Source organism: Neoarius graeffei, chromosome 9 (genome assembly GCF_027579695.1).
Source record: "Neoarius graeffei isolate fNeoGra1 chromosome 9, fNeoGra1.pri, whole genome shotgun sequence".
Classification (NCBI taxonomy): domain Eukaryota; kingdom Metazoa; phylum Chordata; class Actinopteri; order Siluriformes; family Ariidae; genus Neoarius; species Neoarius graeffei.
Window position 1 is genome coordinate 75,324,036 of NC_083577.1, and position 20,533 is coordinate 75,344,568.

A 20,533-nucleotide genomic window follows, 5' to 3' on the forward strand; every position below is an offset into this window, starting at 1 on the left:
ATAGGGCGGGGGATATAGATGACTTGGTCTTCTTGTTTACTTTTAAAACTGTAATTAAATTGATTATGTTGTTTACTTATACACTGTTGATAACCATGTTGTTAGTTTTATTGTATTAATTATACGATATTTGTTTTATTGGTAACTTGTTCAAGACTTGCTTATTATTCTACTAGCTGAGAATGTGATGTTAGATGGCGGACGGCTTCGTGCAAGCCAGAGAGGCTTTTCTCTCTCCCCCAGCACGTACCATACCATCATCACTGTATTCATACTGTTGGTTTTTTCCTTTCTTTTTTTAAATGTGCAAAATAAAAACAAACAAACATCATACCCACCTTCCATCAAATACTGCCTGTAAACAAAAACTGTCTGAGCAACCACTCTCTCCTCCTTTCGGTATTTCATCCGAGTGTGCAATAGCCAAAACAGCCGAAGCATCTGTGTCTGTTATACAAATAGCAGCTCCTCCTTCTTCAAATACTGCATCAGGCACAAACAGAAACAGCCTTTCCACCCTCTCCTTCAACTACAGCATCGGGATTTTAGTCGAAAATAAATAACAGTGACTGCGCTCTGACCCCGCCCCCCAATTAAAGGAGAATTAAAGGCAAATTTATCATCAAAATTCTATTTATCTCATTTTATTAAATATCGGAATGCGTTTTCGATCGCTATTTTGTCGCTGCTATAGCAAGTTATGGAGTGTTTGAAATATGCTGTAATATATCAGTCCGTATGTCAAAGCAACGGCTGTAAACGAGATTCGTTGAGACCTGTGCGGGACATCGTAGGACGGAAGTAAAACGTACAGCGGAAATCAATGCGACCAATCATCTGTCAAATCGTCAAAAGACATGCGAGCCCTCGTTCGAATGCTGACATAATCAATAGGGCTGTAACAATAAGCGTATCGAAATCGAATCGCGATACACAGAGCCACGATCCGTGTCGCGATACAAGAAGGCAGAATCGCGGTACACCCTTTCGAACTTCTCCTCAGCCCAAAAACAGAGGCGCTTCCAAACGTCAATTTATGAATACTTTACTTTTTATTTAAATTACATTTTAAGCTTACTTAAATTACTTTTATTTTTTTATATCTATTAGTAAGGCATTTTTTCGCCGACCTGCGACAATCTTCTGTGAGTCACGCAACGTCCACACTCGCCACTGGCAGAGCATTCGTTTCTTTTAAGCGGTCGCCATTCTGGTTGCGACGCGGGGAGCGAATCTGTAAACAAGCAGCTCATTGGCTGGCTAGGTGTGCCACAAGCCAATCACAATCACTTGACCGGAAAGGCATGCAGTGTTGCCAGATTGGGTGGTTTAGGTGCTTTTTGGCTGGTTTTGAACATATTTTGGGGTGGAAAACGTTAGCAATATCTGGCAACACTGAAGGCATGTCTGCTTGGGCGGAAGCCTTCTGCGGCAGTTACATTTTGACACGCGAGCAATGTTTCACCATAAAAATTCCGTAATTTCCATCTGTTTTCGGCGATCACAGAAAATCATTGGCCCTATGAGAGTGAGACAGTGAGAGAGCCCCCCCCCCCCCCCCCCCCCAAAAAAAAAAATCTTAACGGATTTACACAATTTGGAAAAATGACTTTTTCAGAACCGAAAAAACAGAGCTTCCGGCTCAACAGTATTATTTTGAGAAATAAAACAATCTTTGGATATACATTTGTTCATTTTTGCATACATATTACTCATTCTCTGCAGTGGTCTGAATTATCTGTTATTAAATAGTTAATGTAAGTAAGTAAATGTTAATAAGTCAAATTTACTACTTTAAAAAAACATTAAAAAAAATTCGTGGGTGTATCGAATCGTGGGTCAAAAATCGCGATACGAATCGAATCGTGAGTTGGGTGTATCGTTACAGCCCTAATAATCAAGCCGGTAGTTTTGTTTGTTTTGATAGCAATCAGGAAAGTTTGAAAAAGTACTCAGTAATCGTCATTTAAACTCGTTTCTGTGCAATACTTCGTTTGGAAAACAGTTTTCAAAATGGCGGCACTGACACCTGGCTGACACTTCACGTTTCGAAGTCTCGCACAAGTCTCGTGAAGATCGCGCAGATAAGCGACGCCTGCCGTGGACCAAACGAACTAAATTCAACATGGCTAAAAACCGAATCGGCCGATAAGCATCATATTTAATTGCAATTAGTTGCCAACACGAGTCACGATACACAGTAAGGTAACTAAAACTGAAAATGTAATTGAATAACACGCTAATAAAGAAATAAAGCAAGTTTAAAAATGACTACAGTTCTCCTTTAACTTCGTAGCACAAAACAGAAAGGGTCTACATAGTACCAGTTAGGACCGTTAGAACCAGAAAAGGCTTGAAGTTACCTCTCTTTGTCCGTACAAATCAAACATTCCATAAGCGTCCTGCCGACTTCAGGAAATCGAAAATTGTTTTTTTTTTTAAATCACCTACACTTGAACAATCTTGAACGACACACCTTTTAGGAGGCATACTTTGTTTTTGTGGAATTTAAAAAAAAAAAATCATTAAAAACGTGCTAGACTTTGCAAAGCAGACGAAGCCAGAAACGCTGTGAACTTTCAAGCGTTGCGCGTATGATGTCACTTCCTTTGAAACTTACCAGGAATGCATTCCTGTAATGGCGGACTCAAAGAGCCAAACTCATCTCATCTCATTATCTCTAGCCGCTTTATCCTTCTACAGGGTCGCAGGCAAGCTGGAGCCTATCCCAGCTGACTACGGGCGAAAGGCGGGGTACACCCTGGACAAGTCGCCAGGTCATCACAGGGCTGACACATAGACACAGACAACCATTCACACTCACATTCACACCTACGCTCAATTTAGAGTCACCAGTTAACCTAACCTGCATGTCTTTGGACTGTGGGGGAAACCGGAGCACCCGGAGGAAACCCACGCGGGCACGGGGAGAACATGCAAACTCCACACAGAAAGGCTCTCGCCGGCCACGGGGCTCGAACCCGGACCTTCTTGCTGTGAGGCGACAGCGCTAACCACTACACCACCGTGCCGCCCAGAGCCAAACTTTACCGGTTAAAATTAATAGAACATTAGAACACGTTCCCGGTCTCGTATTAAAATACAATTTAGACAGTAAACTATTAAACATGTCTAGTTTTATAAGGTATAATTTCCAGGGGTGATGTCATTTTTGTCAGACGAGCACTTTAAAACAGATTGATTCCTGGCCGTGCAATTCTTCAAATTTTCACTCGTTAAATACGTGCTATAATATTGCCTTTTTATTCGAGCCATAGAGGAGGAGGAGGAGGGGTTTTTTTTCCCTTGTAACGTAGCATTCCACTGACACACTAAGTTTACATTATTTACAGGCTTTTTTTTTTTTGGGAGGGGGATTTGGATTGAGGTTTGGATGAAACCCATTCGATTCAAGTGACCGGTTAAATCGGCTAATAACTATAAGGGCTCTGTATTAAATAAAAGCGAAGAAAACAGCTTTAATAATGGTGGTTTGTGGTTAGATTTCCACCACTGTAACAAAATTTTTTAAAAAGCATGAACCGCTGCTCGAGTACGTAAACCTTTCACATTTTCCACATTTGTGGATGTAAGGCTACTACCAGTGTAAAATAACGAAAACAGCTGCTTTAACCCTCAACCTCTCTCTCTTTTGTGTGTGTGTGTGTTCTTGCGGCTCAGCGTAAGCTGTATTTAAGGGCCGAGCAGAAACCCAACAACTATTACCACCGAGCAAACTTGGCTGACAGCTTTTTTCCCCCCCTTTGATGGTTGCCTGTCGATTTCACGCGTAGGTTTTCTGACTTAACAAAACAAAGAAAGGAAACGTGCCAAAATCGTGCCCCGTTAAATATTCATACATGTCAACCTATACGGAATGTCCGTATTTTATACGGATTTGATTCAATAAACGTAGTATACGGGCGTATAAATAAAGTTATACGGATTCTTTAAAAAAACTTCAATATTTATTTAGAGCTATAATCAATTCCCACGATGATAAAAGAACGCATAACATTTACAAACGTACTGTACAGCACAGACAGCCAGTAAAGAGTCTTATTAAATCGCGCGTTATCTTGTGGTAGCGACACTTCGTTCCGCTTTTGATCATGCGCACACCGCATTGCGAGAATCCCGCCAACTGTGAAGTCATAGACATATAAACATAGACGCCGCCTTCTGCGTAGAATCATACGTCATCCTCGCTGCCATATTGGATGTGGCAAAGTGGAGGTTCTTCAGCCGTCTCTGGTATAGCGTCTAGAATAAAGATGCCTCATTCATGTGCTGCGTTTAACTGTACCAACAGGTTTACCGTCCAAACGAGATCACATGGGATTACCTTTCACAGGTGAGACTGGAAAAATACTTTTCATTGTGTTTGGCCATTATAACGTAATTTTACGAGCAGATTTTTCTGACTTTGTGGCTAATATGAAGTCTCGCGCATAACAGCCGCTCGGTGAAACCTGTCTCCAAACAACGAAGTATTTCCTTCGTAACTACGCTGATAACACTTTGTGTTTTTGTCAAACATTGGAGCTTTGTATTCATTCTGAAGGTTTATTGTTATTAATATTGAATAAAAAGTAACTGGGATATATCATTGTTAATTATCATTCAAGTTTTAGGTAAATTATTTTAATTTGCATCTTATACGGATTTTATAAGGGAAATACGGATTTTGGAGGTTGGTTATACAGGTTTGATTGACTAAAGGTTCGACGATATTGACTGAAATATAGCGGCTGAGGGACTGGATTATATCGTGAGTTCACTATTGATGTGAAGTTCACACTAGAGGTCTGCGCGGGACAGAATTTTCAGTCCCGCTCCCGCATTGTGCAGTCCCGCTCCCACAAAGAATTATGATTTTCAGTCCCGCTCCCGCCCGCGCCTGCCATATTTTGTCCTGCTCCCGCCCGCAAATCCCGCATGATGCAGACGTTCGCGTTATTTCTCACGAAAGTTCTTGTCATTGCCTTGCGTCGTACACGAGTGAGAACGACTTCCAAACGTCTGATTTCAGGACTCTTGACTTTTTAACGGTAAATGTACCTCTTTTTAAAGCAGCACTTACTTCTGAAGCACTGTGAGTGAGCTTCACTAGAGGAGCTCTGCTCTTCTGCCATGATCGGAGATCTCAAACACGGAAGAGCGGAAAGGAATCGGAAACGTACGCGAGATTAGACCACATCCGCAAATTTAGGCATCTTAAAGGGCTGATGGCACGAACATGACTCTATGCAATTTCTTAAATAAACTATACAACATGGCAAACATGTTAGATTTCTGTTATAATTGCGTGAAAAGAAGCTGTTGTTACGCAAATATCCAACTTTAAATTGCACAGCGCAAGAAAACTGGGTCCGTGGCTCGCGGCCATGTTGTGACGTCAGCGGGAGAACTCGCTGCGGTTCACTGGCTGTTCTACTCTGGTTCTACTCAATGGAAATGGCGCATGAAAACGCCGGTGAACTCTCTAGTGCTAGCTCTTCCTCTTCTGGGAGTCTAGAATTGTGTTGATCTCTTCCGAATAGAATCTATGATAGCCTACCCTCTTTACCCTTTGCCTCTCGTTGCTAGGCGGCAGTTACATGAAAGCGGCAAGCTTTCACAAGCAAATACATGACTGATATCACGCCGACTTTATGATTACATTTATAATTATCATGTAGAATCTATAGCTCTACGTACCTTTATCTTATGTCGTTTCACAACACATGTTCTGACAGGAGGACTGTCTTTGGATCCGGCATAGCTACTAGTAGACCCCCTCTGGAATACTGGCAGTGTTGCCAGATTGGGAGGAATCCCGCCCCGTTGGGCGGTTTCAAGTGCATTTTGGTGGGTTTTGAACATATTTTGGGCTGGAAAACTTCAGCAGTATCTGGCAACACATACTGCTGACGTTTTCCAGCCCAAAATATGTTCAAAACCCACCAAAATGCACTTGAAACCACTCAACTGGGCGGGAAACCTCCCAATCTGGCAACACTGTGTAGGCACTGCCGATGATAGTAACACACGTTTGTGCTGAACTGAACACCCAAGAGATTCTTTTAAGCTGGGAAGGGTGTCAAAACAATCCAAATCGAAGTGTTCAGAGCACAGGACGGATGTTGGTGAGGGCTCCCACTTGTCACGAGTGTGCCTGACTTGCCTCACCCACTTCGCATGCAGCTCGGGATCTCTGGGAAACTTGAATAAACTTACCCCATCCTTGTGGGTTTTGGAGCAAAAGCCGGCAACACAACGCGAAGGCATAATAACTATATATATATATATATATATATATATATATATATATATATATATATAATAATGTATAATAATAATACTAATAATGACAAACTGAACACCTGTCGCATCAACAACAAACTGGTAAGTTAGGAGGAAGGTTCTTTCGCTGACGTCATATAGCTCCTCCTCCTCTTTCGTCTCCTGGGTGCTGCAGCCCCGTCAAATTTGCCCAAATAGCCGCGTTTTTTTATCATAACTTGTAAAATAGGCGCCTTCGTGAATTAATATATGGATCATCGGGAATTACTTTTTAGGTTATAAAACATCGCCAAAGATGTCAAAAACGTGTCATCAGCACTTTAAAATGTTTTTATTAATGCCAAATAAAATATCCAGCACAAATTATATATGATAGACATAAATTAATAATTTATAAATTTTATTTTAAACACATTTTTAGTTAGCGGGACTGCAGCTTATCACCTCTCCCGCCCGCTCCCGCATTGTGCACTCCCGCTCCCGCCCGCGCCCGCAATGAGCTTTCAAAATTTGTCCCGCGCCGCACTGCTTTGCGTCGGGTCCTGCGGGACTCCCGCGGGAGTGCAGGGCTCTAGTTCACGCCTGCTAAAGCAGACACACACACGCATGCACTCCTTTCCAATGGCTCGATCACTGCCAAAGCGATTACCTTCGTCACTATAGCAGCAATATTCTGTTAAACACCGTTTTGTAATGATGCACTGTTGTGTGTTTATACCGTACGACTCCATGCAAAGTCTTCCACACCATTTTCAAGATTACAATTCCATGCAAACTTTTTTTTTTTTGAACAACTTCTTTTGTCAAGTTGACCTCTTCAAAAGTCTTACCAATCCACTGGGCGAGTAAAGGCTCCGGTATAAACCTGGTTATAAATAGAAATGTTTAAAAAAGGGAAATTTTGAGCTTTTACTTCAATATTTGAAGATGTTGCACGAGCACTTCATTATGTTTATCAGCCCGTACTAAAATCAGCATCATCAAAAAGCGGTGACGTAAAGTGACAAGTGAGCACTAAGCATCTACTACTGCTGCTTAACGCGGCGCAATACGCAAAACCTCTGACAGACTTTTGTGCTTAGGGCATCGATATGATCAGACCAGGTCATATTTTCCTTTAGTCTAACACCTAAACATTTAAAAGATTCTTTACGCTCAAGTGGCTGACCGTTAAAGCTATACCACCTTTCAGATTTTTCCCTGATGCCCAATTATTTTCGTTTAGTGGACCGAAAGCGACGGAATTCGAATCACAGACTTCCAATTCCTACGGTATTTTTTCCTGCTTCACCATGACGCAATACAAGATACTACATCGTGCATCACGTGGTGGGCTTTCCCCATTCGCGCAAGGCATTGTGGGATACAAATTTGAAACAGGACAGAAAAATGGAGGACGTGAGTGTGCAAATGAAACGTGAAAGGCCGACTACAGTAACGGAAAGAAAGCGAGAAGAAGACGTTATGTTATATACGAAGGAAAGGAAACGCAGGACCAAACTAATAAATATCGGCGCTCGGCGAGCACCTCGGTGTGATCAGCTGTTCTTTTAGCAACAGAATGATGGAACCGTCAAGGTAAACCTGTAGACAGCAGCAATGCGACACTGGATCGCCAGCTGCCGTAAAACCCAAAAGAAGAAGAAGGTGGTAAACCTGCGTGCGCACGCACACACGGACTTCCCTTCCTCTGTCTGCTTGACCGCACGAAGCGAGCGATTTCATGCACATTATTCGCTCAGGAATCCCCTCAAATTAAATAACTTCCCAGCCACAGAATGGTCTGGGTTTGTGAGATATTACAGAAATTAACCAAATTTCAGAAGGAATTAAACTTCACTGATTTTATGAACTCGAAAGGCCGTCTACTTTTAACTCTACTAAAAGATCTAAGCTTACGTGTACTAAACTATTTGCATAATAATTTGAGATCAGAGTATCAAATCCCCCGAGTATGCATGTAAACATTAGCATGAACATTAAAGTGCATATCCTGGACCAAATTCGTTTTAATATGAAAGTATGTCCCTTTACACACTCATCCAGAAGGGTAATTTTGCACAAGGCCGTCTGTCTACAGCAGAAAAAAATAAAATAACAAAACGCGTCTGGAAAAATCCCAAGGGAGTCTGGAGCCAGATTCGTGACGTCACCTGCGGAAGCGCCAGCAGGCTGCGAGAGCTTTGCACGGTTTCAGTGCACAGCCTGTGTAGACCAAGCGCTCCCATTTCTCTCTCATTGTCCGGTCTTTTGGGAAACGATGAGTACTAATCCCATCAAGATTGGTGTTGCTACACCCTCCTACGCTACATCTGTTAACCATTTTAATAATTACGCGATAATGTTGAAGAAATTTGCAGAAAACCACCAGGTCGTTTTCTCATAAACAAACCAGCGCTGACGTAGGATTCAGAAGGAGGCGTCCCGCACGCGACGTCACGAAAATCAGTGTTTGCCGGGAAATCCAAATGCCGAGTTTTTTCAGAGGCGGACCAATTCGCCTCAAATGGCTTGATTTCAACTGAATTTTTCTGGTATTGCGCAAGGTAAAAAAATTGCAGAGAATGCAACAAACATTTGACCCAAGTTTAATATAAAACAGGAGAATTATATTGATCTGGCTCCGGTACACGTATTCATACCGGACTGTTTCGGGACAGGGCTCCTGGTACGGTGCAGATGTTTACTGAATGCAATCTTTAACAGGGTTTTTTGTTTTTGTTCCTACACGAACATATTAACTGGCGGACTGTATGTTTGTGAAGAAGTCTCTGCCTTGCACTCTGTTACCCCTTTTCCACCAAATCAGTTCCAGGGCTGGTTCGGGGCCGGTGCACAACTCGTCCAACTTGCGAGCCAGCTGAGAACCAGTTTGCTTTTCCATAGCTCACGGTGCTAAGGGAAGCCACGTCATTATGTCGCTGTATACATCAGTTAAGTCACTACGTTTGCATAAACCTTGGCGCGAATATCGAAGCAAAAACAGCACGGAAGAAGCAGCAGCAACAACAATAATAATAATAATAATAATGGATGACTTTGCGTTTGTACAGCTGCTGCTTCTCGTCGCTTAAAAATGGCGATCTTTCGCGGTCTTGTTATTGTTGTTGGTCTTAACAACTCCGCCCCCCCTGCTGACGTAAGCGGTTCTTTCCTCTGGCCCAGCAGAGAGCTGGTGCTATCCTGGAACCGGTTTTTCTGGCCCCAGAGCCAGTTCTTTCAAATCAAATCAAATCAAGTTTATTTGTACAGCGCTTTTAACAATAAACATTGTCGCAAAGCAGCTTTACAGAATTTGAACGACTTAAAACATGAGCTAATTTTATCCCTAATCTATCCCCAATGAGCAAGCCTGTGGCGACGGTGGCAAGGAAAAACTCCCTCAGACAACATGAAGAAACCTCGAGAGGAACCAGACTCAAAAGGGAACCCATCCTCATTTGGGCAACAACAGACAGCCTGACTATAATATTAACAGTTTTAACAGGTATAACCCTCAACTGTCCTCATGGGGCCGTCCTTCACAGGAGTGGGGCGATAAAACTCCGACCAGACACAGGGCACCAGGATGGATCAAGCAGGTCCGAGGGGCAGAAGAGGCCAGCATCTCAATCCCAGGACCAACATGTAACTCAGAGGGACAGATGGGGGGGGGGAACAGAAAACGTCTTTGTCAGTGGAAACAGAAAACCCGGTTCCAAACTAAGCACTGGCCCCGAACCAGCCCTGGAACTGCTTTGGTGGAAAAGGGGCATGAGTGCACTACACGCACAGCCAAGCTAGCAAACGTCATGGGTAATGTAAACGAGAAGCCAGAGCTCGAAGACCCGCCCTTGTTGTTCAGGTCTTCGTTTTGGGAACACTTCCCGGTGAAATACAACGGCGGACAAAGACAAGTGGATAAGGCGAAAGCAGTGTGTCGACATCGTTCAGTGGTAATCGGGTACGCTTCTGGCAACAGGTCGAACTTGATCACTCGTTTGAAACGGCACCACGTGAACATAACCTCTGTCCCACGCGAGAGGGGATTTTCTACAGCTAGAGGGATTGTAATCGCCAGCAGATCCGCCCTTTCAGAGGACAATGTGGACAAGTTTATTTTTCTGAGGGGGGGGGGAGGCATATGAAAGTTGAATGAATCTGATCAGACCTGCAAGCTGGAACTTTTGATGCTGCACTCCGGTCAAACTGGATATAGTTCGGTTCATTTTGATTTTGTTGAGAATATTTTATTTATCGGAGACGTCATCAGCAGTATTCTATTATTTTTAAGTACGTTTCATTTAAAATCCTATGAAAAACTTTAACTCTTCTTGTTTCAAAACCGACGTACGTACCGAACCGTGATTTCTGTGTACCGGTACACCCCTAATGAACATCAGAACATTTAATTTCTTATTCACTGTAGTCCTACGTTCAAACGTGTATCATTCATTCCTTTTACTGCACCCTTATGTTTATTCCTGGTCCTTGACAGACAGATATTACCTTATAACCACTATAAACAGTTTCCCAGCCATTAAATGCCAGCGCACCACAACACGAGCCTGTCAGCTTCCCATTTCTGAGCCCTCATTCAGACGGGGTTATTTTCCAAACAAAGCCATCGCGCTGTCGTACCTTTTATCATCGCTGATCCCAAACGGCTCAGTGTCTCCGTTGTTTAGTGAGCTGTGTTTGTTTTGGTAACAGTAGAGTGGCTCACCTCGCTCAGCATTATGCCAAGTGATCCTGTATGGCACTCCCACACAATGAGAGCACAAAAATGGCTGTCACGCCCGGACTTCAGAGAGCTGTTTGCATGTATGACGTGCATTGTGCAAGGTACTCTAGTGATACCTGTGAGTTATCAGGTGATTTACTGGGTTACACGGAAAGACAATAGAAAAAACACACACACAGTAATGTGCAAATACACCCAAGTGTACATAAATAACTACAGTAAACTTGTATTCACTCGACAAAAACAAACTGAGGAAGCCTGGACAGACCTGCCTCAGATTAAGACATGCAGCAAGCCAAGTATTGCCTAATGACATCAGCACTCACAGACAGAGAGAGAGAGAGAGATGTGCATTATTTCTGTACAAGTGCCTCATATACACAAGTGTATAACACACACACACACACACAGGCATCACAACATACACCACTACAGTGTATCAGACACAATTTTCACAATCGGTAAAGACTAGCCTATTGAGATTGATATCGAATGGCTACATGTTTCACCCAGGATGAATAATAGATGACGCTGGATGCGGTGGTTTGATATTGTGCTGTGGTATTGAATGTTCTGATTACTGCTGAGGGACAAGAGCATGAACGAGCTCTGCACGATTTGGCCGAGCGAGGAACCAGAAACAGTGCAAACAGTGGAGACAGACAGGGAGACAGAAAGAGAGGAAATGGCGGGAATGGAAGGAGACATAAAGGGGCCGCTGGTAACGGGCTTGTCTCCAGGCGAGGAGATCACACAGCCAAAATCACCCTTCAGCACCATCTGTTTCCTACTTGTGAGTCTGTCAGAGTCTAAAGAAAATGTATTTTAGGTCCCACCCAAGCCAAGGCCATTCTAAACCATGCACACACACACAGGCACACTAAACCCACTCTCCAACCCAGACCAAACCCATTCTCAACCCACTCTCCAACCCAGACCAAACCCATTCTCAACCCACTCTCCAACCCAGACCAAACCCATTCTCAACCCAGACCAAACCCATTCTAAACCCACTCTCCAACCCAGACCAAACCCATTCTCAACCCAATCCTCAACCCAGACCAAACCCATTCTCAACCCAATCCCCAACCCAGACCAAACCCATTCTCAAACCAATCCCCAACCCAGACCAAACCCATTCTCAAACCAATCTCCAACCCAGACCAAACCCATTCTCAAACCAATCTCCAACCCAGAACAAACCCATTCTCAAACCAATCTCCAACCCAGACCAAACCCATTCTCAAACCAATCTCCAACCCAGACCAAACCCATTCTCAACCCAGACCAAACCCATTCTCAACCCACTCTCCAACCCAGACCAAACCCATTCTCAACCCAATCTCCAACCGAGACCAAACCCATTCTCAACCCACTCTCCAACCGAGACCAAACCCATTCTCAACCCACTCTCCAACCGAGACCAAACCCATTCTCAACCCAATCTCCAACCGAGACCAAACCCATTCTCAACCCAATCTCCAACCGAGACCAAACCCATTCTCAACCCAATCCCCAACCCAGACCAAACCCATTCTCAACCCAATCCCCAACCCAGACCAAACCCATTCTCAACCCAATCCCCAACCCAGACCAAACCCATTCTCAACCCAATCCCCAACCGAGACCTAACCCATTCTCAACCCAATCTCCAACCGAGACCAAACCCATTCTCAACCCAATCTCCAACCCAGACCAAACCCATTCTCAACCCAATCTCCAACCGAGACCAAACCCATTCTCAACCCAATCTCCAACCGAGACCAAACCCATTCTCAACCCAATCTCCAACCGAGACCAAACCCACACCAAACCCATTCTAAACCCACACCAAACCCAGTCCAAACCCATTCTAAACCATGCATGCACGCGCACACACACTCAGTCAGTCTCTCTCTCTCTCTAAACCCAATCCCCAAACCAGACCAAACCAATTCTAAACCAAGACCAAACCCATCCCCAACCTATTCTAAATCCATCCCCAACCCAGTCCAAACCCATTCTAAACCCATCCCCAACCTGGTCCAAACAAATTCCCAACCCATTCCAAACCGATCCCCAATCCAGTCCCAACCAATTACTAAACTCATCTCCAGCCCAGACCCAGTCAAATTCCAGTCTAAACCCAGCCTAAATCCTGCTTAAACCTTATATAAACCCAACCCAAACTCAATCAAAAGCAATTCCAACATAATCTAAACACCACCTAAACCCAATCTAAACCGAGTCCAAACCTAAGTGTGTCCTGGGTATAATCCAGTCTAAACACTGCCTAAATACAGTCCCCACCCTGCCCAAACACATGCTAAGCCTAGCCCAAACCCGCTCTAAACCCCAGTATAAACCAAAAGGCAAACTCGATCAAAACCAAAACCCAATTTAAGCCCAATCCAAATGTCAGCTCAAACCCAGTTTACTCAGCACACACCTACAACAAAAAGCCTAAAGTCAACCCAAAGCCAGCTACAAAACCTATCCTAAAGGGCCGACTCAGAAATGCACCAATACCTCTCTCACGGACACAATACTGCCTGTTGATTGGAGGTTCTGTAAACATAATCAGTTATCACAGTTTGTTCTCCTGTATAAATACACACCTCAAAGACACATAAAAAATATCTGCACAAAGGCCTCTGGTATCCAACAGCTGCCGGAGGATGTTCTGTTGCTTTTCCCCCCTCTAACAACTGGTGTAGGGACTGTACTGGGCTATAGACATTGTGTCCTATGAAGGAAGGATTATTACATGATAAAATAGCGCTCATTTACTCATAACAAAAGCTGCCAATACGTTGCTCCCTGCTCACCCAAGCACACGTGTAGGTGAGACGGTATATTATGCACGCACACACCATGCAGCAGAACGAACCCACTGAAGGACTAAGCACTTTTCTGTGGCAAGTCCGTAACAACCCAACATCTCCAAAAAGGCAGTTCGTGTCAAATTCTCTGCAGTCTTTGGGCATGGCTCTGCTGGAATAAAAACGATCATTCAAACGCTTTAGGCACAGAAGAAAAAAAAAAGTATTTCTTCTTGCCGTCGCAGACAATTTGGCACGCACTGCCTTTTTCGCTCTCATGCTTGCATTTTAGCGATTTTGCATTAAAGTAAAATGAATGATGGAAGCCTGCGCTACAAATGATGATGTAGTTTTGTTTCAACATGAATAAGAACGGCATAATATACTGTTCAGTCAGCTGCTTGAAGTCAGAACGCACCAATCTGAAGCAATCTCAGATCTCTCTCTCACACACACACACACACACACACACACACAAAGTCCTACCAGAGGGAATGTGGTTGAGTCCAGATGGCTTGAGAAGCTCCAGAGGCTGCTCTTTACTGGGAAGGCTATCTGTTGGGTAGAGAGAGAGAGAGAAAGAGAAGACAAGCGTTAAGAAACGATCCGGTGCACTGATGATCAGCCAGAGTGCAGCTGTGTGCAGCAACACACCAAGAGAAACACAAAAAGAGAGAGAGGGCAACAAACACATGCTTAAAGACACACACTCAGATGGGGGGCAAGGAAACTGAGAAGGAAACGGCATTATGGAAAAATAACTCGTTGGAAAAGAATTTGCATTTCTGTTCACACCACTAATACTATCGCGCACAGGGGAATACCAAATATGCACACGCACAAACAGAGCTCGCACTACGAGCACGCCTTTAAATACCCTTGCAAGAAAATAAACAAATAAATAAATGGCTTCATCTGGTGGATTATATAGATTCGGGTTCAAGGGTTAAAATTCGGGTTCTGAAATTCACTTACTATCGACACTTGTTTTATTATTATTATTCTTATTATTATTATTATGGCAGCACGGTGGTGTAGTGGTTAGCGCTGTTGCCTCACAGCAAGAAGGTCCGGGTTCGAGCCCCGTGGCCGGTGAGGGCCTTTCTGTGTGGAGTTTGCATGTTCTCCCCGTGTCCGCGTGGGTTTCCTCCGGGTGCTCCGGGTTCCCCCACAGTCCAAAGACATGCAGGTTAGGTTAACTGGTGGCTCTAAATTGACCGTAGGTGTGAATGTGAATGGTTGTCTGTGTCTATGTGTCAGCCCTGTGATGACCTGGCGACTTGTCCAGGGTGTACCCCGCCTTTCGCCCGTAGTCAGCTGGGATAGGCTCCAGCTTGCCTGCAACCCTGTAGAACAGGATAAAGCGGCTAGAGATAACGAGATGAGATTATTATTATGTACCGTAGAACACACATTTTGGAGACGTGAGAGTAACAATCATTGGTTATGTTTTTTTATCTCTGACCGTTACTCACTGAGACAGCAGTGATGTAGCATGAATGTAGCCCATTGCTTTAATATTGGCTTATGATGTCGTAAGTGCTATGACACCTTCATAAAACGCTACCCAGCTTTTTTTCAGTAGTATGAGCACGCTAAGTTTCATTGATGTAGCTTCTGGGAAAACTTGTCCAGACTGAGTCCACTTGTACAAGTCCAATAACGAAAATCAAGGGCCATAACTCTGAAAATATTAATTAATCGTGAAAGATTTTCGAACTCAACTTAGATCATGAATAGTAATATGAGCACGCAAAGTTTTGCTGATGTAGCTTATGTAGTTTCTGAGAAAACTTGTCCAGATTGAAACAGATGGATGGATGGACTCCATTCGTTCGTGGCAGGGGATAAATAATAAAAAGAAGCATCTGATGGAACGAACTACTTTTTCCATGCTGGTGGAGCTTAGTTTCCTCCATTTCTTCTTCAGTGTAGTGAAGCTTCATTTTATTTATATATATATATATATATATATATATATATATATATATATATATATATATATATGAGTGATTCCATGCTTATGGGTACTGAAATGGGGACATGAACTTATTTTTAAAAATTCACCTAAAACCATTTCTTTTTTTACCATCAGGTCACAAAACATGTAATCTTTAATGAATGATATGTTAAAAGATAACTTTAATTTTCTGAGATGTAATAAAAACATATTTATATGCCAAAGTCAGAACGTAACAGAAGTGTTGTGGACATGTATATTCTCAATTTTAACAATGTAGAATTACTTTTTGAAACATAGGAAGGTGATGTTTTAGCAAATATAATTAATAAACATGTGTAGTAGAATAAACATACACATTCTTTCAATAAGATTAACATGGTATATAGCTAGATTGTAATTAATTTGTAACAGACGCGAGATGGACAATCGTAACAGAAGTAATGTAACAGACATCATTTTGGAACTCATAGGCTTGACTTTGGCATATAAATATGTTTTTATTACATCTCAGAAAATTAAAGTTATCTTTTAACATATCATTCATTAAAGATTACATGTTTTGTGACCTGATGGTAAAAAAAGAAATGGTTTTAGGTGAATAAGTTCATGTCCCCATTTCAGTACCCATAAGCGTGGAATCACTCATATATATATATATATAAAGTCACTGGTAGCTTCGCTTACCCAACACTGTGAGCTGAAACTCAAATTACGGGCAAAATGAAAGGAAAACTGACAAATATATCAGAAAACATTTCTTGTTCAAGTTTGGATTTTGTGTGTCCTGTATGCAACATTCATGTCCTTTGCCTGGTGAAGTGATGACCTGCACTACATGTGATAGTTTTTAGAGATTGTAATATGTGTTTTACAGAGCCATCAACCTTCGTAGCACCAGTGCTATATGCAAAACAAGCGTGCTCCGAGAGCACAATATCCCCCGCTGGCAACGATGCCATAACTCTGGTAAAATGCGACCGGATTGAGCGAAATTGCAATATGTATATTACAGACATATAACAAAGAATCCTGCCAAGTTTGGTGAAATTCCTCCAAAAATTGTGAGAGGAGTTGATTTCAGAAGGTGAGCACCCTTCCTGGGACGGACGGACATCGCCACAACATAATCCCCCTTCGGACCTTTCGACCAGCGGGGGATAAAAATAGTGAGGGAAGTTGATTTCAGAAAGCAAGCACACCTTGATGAAATTGCCAAAGTCTATTAATAATCAAGGACATAACTCTGGTAAAAATTTGCCCAAATTAAACGAAATTTCAATCTGCGTATAACGGTCATATAACAAAGCCTTTTGCCAAGTTTGGTGAAATTCCTCCACAAATTGTAAGAGGAGTTGATTTCAGAAGAACGTACACCCTCATGAAATCGTCAAAGTTATTTAATCAAGGGTCAAAACTCTGGGAAAAATTTCACAAATGAAATTAAATCGCAATATGCATATTACCGTCATATAACAAGGCCTTTTACCAAGCTTCGAGAAATTCGTCCAAAAATTGTGAGGAGTTGATGTCAGAAGGCGAGCACACCTTCATGAAATTGTCAAAGCACAAGGTTGTTAATCAAGGGCTGTAACTCTGGTAAAATGCGACCGAACTGAACAAAATAATATGCGTACTACCAACATATAACAAGGCCTTCTGCCAAGTTTGGTGAAATTCCTCCAAAAATTGTGAGAGATTTCAGAAGGAAAACACACTCTCATGAAATTGTCAAAGTATAATTTTGTTAAATCAAGGGCTGTAACTCTGGTAAAATGTGACCCAACTGAACGAAATTACAATATGTGTATTACCGACATATAACAAAGGATCCTGCCAAGTTTTGTGAAATTCCTCCAAAAATTGTGGGAGGAGTCGTCGATTTCAGAACGTGAGCGCCCTTCCTAGGATGGACGGACAGCTCGGAAATCGCCACGACATAATCCCCCTTCGGGCCTTTCAGCCAGCGGGGGTTAAAAAGTTAACCTACGGCCCTGCTTTTAATCCATTTTAGGTTGTATTTCATGTTAACTCCTAATGTATTCAAATTTTACCAAGTTCCTGTTATTGTGTGAGGTACAGTAAAAACACCACGATGATACATTTTTCATTCCCACCCAGTCTTCCATAAGGGAAAAGTAACGGATGTTGTGTATTCCTACCTGACTGTATTTAATGGGATGCTACAGAGCGTGGACCTCCGCAAGACGTGGAAAACACGCGAGACCGGATATGACGTATAATTCACGAGGCAGCAAGTCCATGCTGGTGTGAAAAGCCCAAGCTGCGACATTAGCGAGTTATGAAGCAAAAAGGCAGTCGAGCTGCGTCCCGTCTCTGTTGAGAGAGCTCTCTTCCTGCTTCTGAACAGGTTTTGTTGAAGCAAAGGCTGTTTACAGCAGTTTTATCATGTCATCCTTGTTCTGAAATTGCTGCCAGTCGCTTTGCAGTGAGACAGTTGGAGTGTTCAGATGATGCAGGTGTCAGTAATTCTGTCACAATGCCACCGCATCGTCATTTACATCACCGCCAGGAACGTCAACACGTTAATCCAACGCTTCCAGTTCCCACTGGGGTCACGGAAAAAGATTATCGTTAATATCATTACGTCACCAAGAGACAGATTAACATTACGATGTTACCGTTTTATGATATTTCCGTCACTCTCAGCAAAATAGCGACGGACAGTTTTTAACACGAGTGTGAACAAGGCCGTTTTAACGGCTATAAACAGTTACACGGTTTTCTGTCTCTTTCTTGACGTTAATAAGACTTCAAGAATTAAAGCAGCGTTGTGTGACTGAGACATCGCAAACTGCAAAGCTCCCAGTCCTGAAGACTCCGGTGACGGAAAAGTCACAGCTTTACCTCTGACCGTTTGAAAACACCGACACTGGAGACTCCTTCCAAAACAATAAACAAGCATGTCATGACCGCAAACTTCTCCATATGAATAACGAGCCTACAGATACTTACGTAGATGGTCCACCGTACAAGCGCCTGGATAAACTGCCAATCTAGAAACGATAACATTTGAATTTATTCTATCCACATTCGCCGGCTATGAGCAATCGCGCGCTCTGATTGGCTACTCTACGACTACGCTATAAGCTCATATACCGTGAGTAGAGAAAAACAAAAATGCCGGCGCGCATCAAATCAGATACATCACTTTATCAAGTATTTAAAAGAAACAGAAATAGCTAAAAAGAATACACCCCCCCCCTTCCCGCTTCACACTCCAGCCCAGTCGTTGGCAGTAATACACCTTTAAGCTAGTTTACCAACTGCCAAAAAACCCTAAAGAAGAAGAAAATAATGGCACAGTGTGTTGCTGAACCAACCGAGGATGAAATAAAAACTCTTCTCGAAAACACCCCCCCCAAAAAAAAAAAAAACTGCAAGAAAATATGAAATGAAAGTATTTCATGGTAAGAATGCTTTTTTTCCCCTCAAGAATTATTATTATTATCACTTTTTTCACAAATTGCTCCTGTCATTTCGCCGGTTTGTGCACATTCTAAGCGGAAATGATTTTGGCGGACGTTTTGCATCAAGATTTTGTTCATCGAATTTGCAAAAAATAAAAATAAAAATACTCCGTTTCTCAAAATCCAGTCAAGGTGCATAGAATAAAACAGTTATTCCGTTCAGTCTTGTCGTACACGGCTTATAGCCAATTCGGTGCTACGCGCCTCGTCGGCTATCAGCTCGTGTACGACTCGATTTTGTGGAATAACTATTCAATAAATTTGGTTTGCCTTGCACTTGGTACGACTCTGATGCTGTGTTCACACTTATACCGGTACGAAAGTGGTATAACTGTATCGATACAAAGTATACCGGTACAGTAGGGCTGCTCGATATTGGAAAAAATCAATATCACGATTTTTTCAGTAAATATCGATATCGCGATTTTTAAAACGATATTTATACACCTTTTTTTAAAGCCCCGATCATCAACACCCGAGGCACCGGGCCACATTTTTATAGTACAGGCCTCATAGGCTACCTGTCAACCCTTCCTGTTGTACCCTGAAACGCCTTTTACTTAAACTATTTACTGTGCAAGCGCGTACTTTGCATAGGTCCTATCGCCTGCACAAGGCTCACGTTCTCCTCACTCAACATTTCCGATCACAGAGGATGGAGCCAGCGCTGGTATTACCAGTGATTACTGCGTAACGTCCACACTGGCTCGTAGCCAGCCAAGGATAAAATCTCTCTCTCACACACACACACACACACACTACAACGTAAGCTTGTGTGTTGTTAAGACACCAACATTAAACACGCACAATATAGAGACAAGTCCTTAAGAATTAACATACATGAAAATAGGCTTCTCTTCCTTCATCTTCCAAATGTGGACTCCGCTATCTTTTTGGCATGTCAGCATTGAAATACCATTTGCAGAGATATTTCACTCGAAAAGTAAAAGCAACACATGATTAGGGCTACATGATTAGCAGGGGGACACCGTTTTAAGCGCACGGAATTTTAAAAACAATGTAATTACATCTGAGTCCGTCTACATCGCGCAATAAACCCGTCCTTAGCAGAACCTACTTCAAAGCATGATGCTAGCTGCAGATGCACAAGTCAAAATCAAATGAACCCAAGTAAACATGCCGCGGCGGGCAACATTAATAACCAAATTGCCTTACCTTAAAACGCTGCCTTGACCACAGGACGACTCGCAATTATTCCACTTAAATCCACACGGTTTAACACATCTAACACGGCTAGCAAGCTGGATATGTG

At 42.7% G+C, this 20,533-nt stretch overlaps 1 protein-coding gene across 2 annotated transcripts in view; it reads right to left on the reverse strand.

The window, feature by feature from the left end:
- hdac4 (histone deacetylase 4) overlaps positions 1-20,533 on the reverse strand; it is a 588,646-nt gene that overhangs the window by 314,040 nt on the left and 254,073 nt on the right. The window contains exon 3 of one of the 2 annotated variants that reach the window (XM_060930285.1): positions 14,296-14,364. In XM_060930285.1, the coding sequence (XP_060786268.1) occupies positions 14,296-14,364 (69 nt within the window). Of the gene's footprint in view, positions 1-10,905; positions 10,993-14,295; positions 14,365-20,533 lie in introns of those variants that run through there. The other variant, XM_060930286.1, reaches the window with a different exon arrangement.